Source organism: Micropterus dolomieu, linkage group LG13 (genome assembly GCF_021292245.1).
Source record: "Micropterus dolomieu isolate WLL.071019.BEF.003 ecotype Adirondacks linkage group LG13, ASM2129224v1, whole genome shotgun sequence".
Classification (NCBI taxonomy): Eukaryota; Metazoa; Chordata; class Actinopteri; order Centrarchiformes; family Centrarchidae; genus Micropterus; species Micropterus dolomieu.
Window position 1 is genome coordinate 2,783,263 of NC_060162.1, and position 3,934 is coordinate 2,787,196.

Genomic DNA, 3,934 nt, shown 5'->3' on the forward strand with positions numbered 1-3,934 from the left:
AGCTGCCTTCAGTTGATTCATCAGTTCCCCCCTTGTGGTTTTGGGATGATTCCTCACCGTTCGCATGATCAGGGACACCCCACGAGGCGAGATCTTGTGTGGAGGCCCAGACCGAGGGAGGTTGGCGGTGGTGTGGTGCTTCTTCCATTTCCTGATAACTGCACCGACAGTTGATCTTTTCTCTCCAAGTTGCTTTCCGATTCTCTTGTAGCCCATCCCAGCCTTGTGCAGATCAACAATCTTGTCCCTGATGTCCGTAGAAAGCTCTTTGGTCTTGCCCATGGTGGTGATGTTGGATGCTGGTTGTTTGGGTGTTGACAGGTGTCTTTTATACAGGTAACGAGGTGAGGCAGGTGTATTTGATGTAGATAATTGGTTGGGATTGGGGCTGTGAAAGACTAACTGGCTTGTAGGAGCCAGAATACTTGCTGTTTGGTAGGGGGTCATATACTTGTTTTTCCTCATCAGATGGTTATCAATTTTTATAAATTCATATGATGTGATTTTCTGGAATTTTTTTGGGATTCTGTCTTTCACTGTTAGAATGTACATATGATTAAAATTGTAGATTGTTGCATTCTTTGTAAGTGGGCAAACCTGCAAAATCAGCAAGGGGTCAAATACTTATTTCCCCCACTGTAATTTATGAACAAAGTCATTTGTCATCGGCCTCTGGATTGCCATGATGGATGTTGAGACTAAAACAATTGTGATTATCTAGTAGGGGTGCGACAAATAATTGATAATTATTAAATTTGTTGCCAACCAGGGCTTGACATTAACGCCCGCCAGCCCGCCAAATGCGGGTGGATTTCAACCTCTAGTCACTCCCACTAGCAACTTTTCTGTCTTTTCAGGAGAATCATCTGTAATAACAAATGAATTGCAATTTGACACTACAGCTCCCATGAGTACTACCTGCACGTAGTGTTTGCTCATTGGTCCACTCGTGAAGCTTATTGTCTTTACAGACAGCACTGTAAACAAGAAGACGCTGTGGAGATTAAACTCGCGGACTGGCCGTTGGACTGAGGGCTGTTTTAGCCTGCTGTTAATTGTCAATTTAACCAGCGGCAGCGATGACATGGCGACATATTGCAGGAGAATCCAGACCGCAGTCGCGTCTCACTCTCTGCTGCAGTGCCACCGCGCCAAATATGACATCCAGACTTGTCAAACTAGAATATAAAGTTGAATTTGTCACAGGGCAGCCACAGTCCAATAGACCAGTAGACAGTCAGCCTCCCGCCTGCTTTTAACCTGATCCCTGTCATCACTCGCGACTGGTCACATGCACACACACACACACACACATATCAGTACACAGCGTTCAGTCAGTGCGTGAGTTCGTGGCCGACCAGTGTGGAGAAAAAATGCACACGAGAATGAGAGGCAGAGAAAAGGCAGGAGGAAAGTGCCCTTAAAGGTTGTGAAATTACAGAGATCTTCATGATTAAGGGACATGGTGTTAGTACAAGCAGAGCTGCCCCTAATGTCACATCATATCACAGCTGCCTTTCCAGAGTGAATTCTAGTTTATAATAAAACTACTTATGCCATGAATACTCATTTCAGGTGGACGTATCTCCAGTAACTCAGAGCTACCAGAGCTTCATGATGATAAACATAAATCCAGTTAGAGCTCTGAGGAAATGTAGATGCAAAACAAACAATCCAATGTGACCAAAACTGATATATAACCTGTTGCCTTAATTGTGGATTTTTTCTTAGACAAAATAATTTATTCTTTGTTTCTAATGCAGATCATTTTCTACTCTGTATTACAGTATTTACTGCTGTTAAAATAAATAGTGTTTCAATTTCAATTTTTATTCATTCATCATTTTTTTTTTGTCTTTAGAAATAAAGAATTCAATTCAGATGTCTTTAAGGATGTTATTCTTTGCAAAGGGTCAGACAAACAAAAAAAGTACAACCAGTCTGCAGAATGTAAGACAAAGAGCCAGTAAAGAAACAAGTGACTTTAAACTCTTAAGATTATCACGCAGTGTCCAAGGGAGGAAGGAAGTAGAACCCAACTGACCTAAGATGAAGGCCTATCAAGGACAGTCCGATAAGAAACCCTGTAACGAGCTACTTTCCCATGGGAACTGCCTTCATCTAGCGGCAACATAATAAAAGTATCAAAACGCCACACAATGAACTTCGCCTCGCCTCGCCTCCGTTGAACTTGCTTTTGGTGCCTCGTCCTCCGTTTTCCATTGTAGATATAGCTGGTCATCATCATAGCGATGCTGCACAAAACTGCTGTGACGTAATCTTCAACTAGGGGTGGGAATCACCAGAGGCCCCTCGATACGATATTATCACCATATTTATGTTGCGATTCGATTTAATAGCGATTTCAAATAAATTGAGATAAATTGCAATTTATTACCTTTTTACAATTTCCAATTTGGTCCCTAAAGTCAAACTTTGTCAACATCTGTTTAAGATACATTTGTTCATATCACTTTTTCAGTCCTTTATATGGTCCTGTTAAGTTTTCTAGTGGACTAAAAAAAGCAATAGATTTTATTATTCTAGTACCAAAAAGTTAAAACTCACCATCTGCAATTTATATAATAAAATATCGAAACTTGACGTCCGTGTATCGATATAGTATTGCCATGGCAAACATCACAATACTATGCTGTATCGATTTTTTTCCCCACCCCTATCTTCAACCCAACCCACACACCCCACCTGCCACACACAGACCAATGGATGATATTAATAATAAAGCGAAAAAGTACAGAGAGTACCGTTACAAAAAAACACAGTACCAGATTTTCCCAATGGAAAGCTTCGAGGCAGGTTGAGCTGATACCATCCGGTGGAAAAGGGACTTTACAGCATGTCCAACTCCAATGCTGCTAGTTAAACTGTGCATAATCTGGGTGCAAAGGGGTTGTAATGAGTCTCTTAGTTAATGAGTGTCATCTCCCATTGCGCTTAAAAGCCAAGTGCGCCTACATAGTATGGTGAGTATGACATGTTTGTGGTTGTACTGATGGAAATATACATTATACTAAATTTCCCAAGTGAACTATTAAAGTCCAAGTAATTCCACCCATGCAGTGCTTTTTATCAGTCTTTATTTGTTTGTGCTGCACCGAGGCCGTTATTTTAATACTGCCTTTTAATTTGAGAATTTACAATATTGACTCAACAGACTTAATATTCATTATTCACTGTTGTAGGTGTGTTGTTTAGTTTGGAGAGAGACTAAGTATTAGTCACATTAGATGTAATGAAATCCCCTTTATCATCATCATCATCATATGTTCTTCAGTCAATAAATCCTCTTAACGCCAAATAATGAAAGAGAAAAAGTATTTTTTCATCCTCCAACTTCTCAGTGCTGCCACACTCCAGATGGCAGTTTCCTAAATGTTGAAAAGAGTTGTTTGTGTCTGACAAAGACGTGAGCTGCATAATTAGTATTCACCACATCGTTGTATTGTAGCGCTTGACTCAGTGTTGTTTAACTCCTCTCCCCTCCTGCAGCCATATGTGTGGACGGGACCTTCCATAAGTACGTGTTCACCCCTGATGGAAACTGCAACCGAGAGGCCTTCGACGTGTATCTGGATATATGCGATGATGATGACTTCTGAGGCCGTTTTAAAGACCTTACTGGAAGGGCAACGATGACAAATGAAAATGACTGGAGTTAATGATTATTGTTGTGTTCTGGAGAGAATCAGAGACGTGCAGAGAAACAGACTTTATGCCGGGGCCTGTTTTATGAAGTCCTTTGTGTTTGGAATGAGTTGTATCTACAGTATGTAGCAGTGTGAATATAAATACAGCCTGTAACCTTGGTGCATCATGAGTCTGATGAAACCCTGACATGGTTTACTGTATTTATGAGACGTTACTAGTTAAAGTCCAACTGAAATTAAAACATGTTTTTGTTATGAAGCCAGTA

General features: G+C 40.7%; 1 protein-coding gene across 1 annotated transcript in view; it reads left to right on the forward strand.

Annotated features, from left to right (window-relative positions):
- The window catches only part of wdr45 (WD repeat domain 45), an 11,614-nt gene extending 7,680 nt beyond the window's left edge, over positions 1-3,934 (forward strand). Inside the window, exon 11 of the mRNA XM_046067330.1 lies at positions 3,511-3,934. Coding sequence (XP_045923286.1) covers positions 3,511-3,620 — 110 coding nt within the window. The 3' untranslated portion in view covers positions 3,621-3,934. The remainder of the gene's footprint in view (positions 1-3,510) is intronic.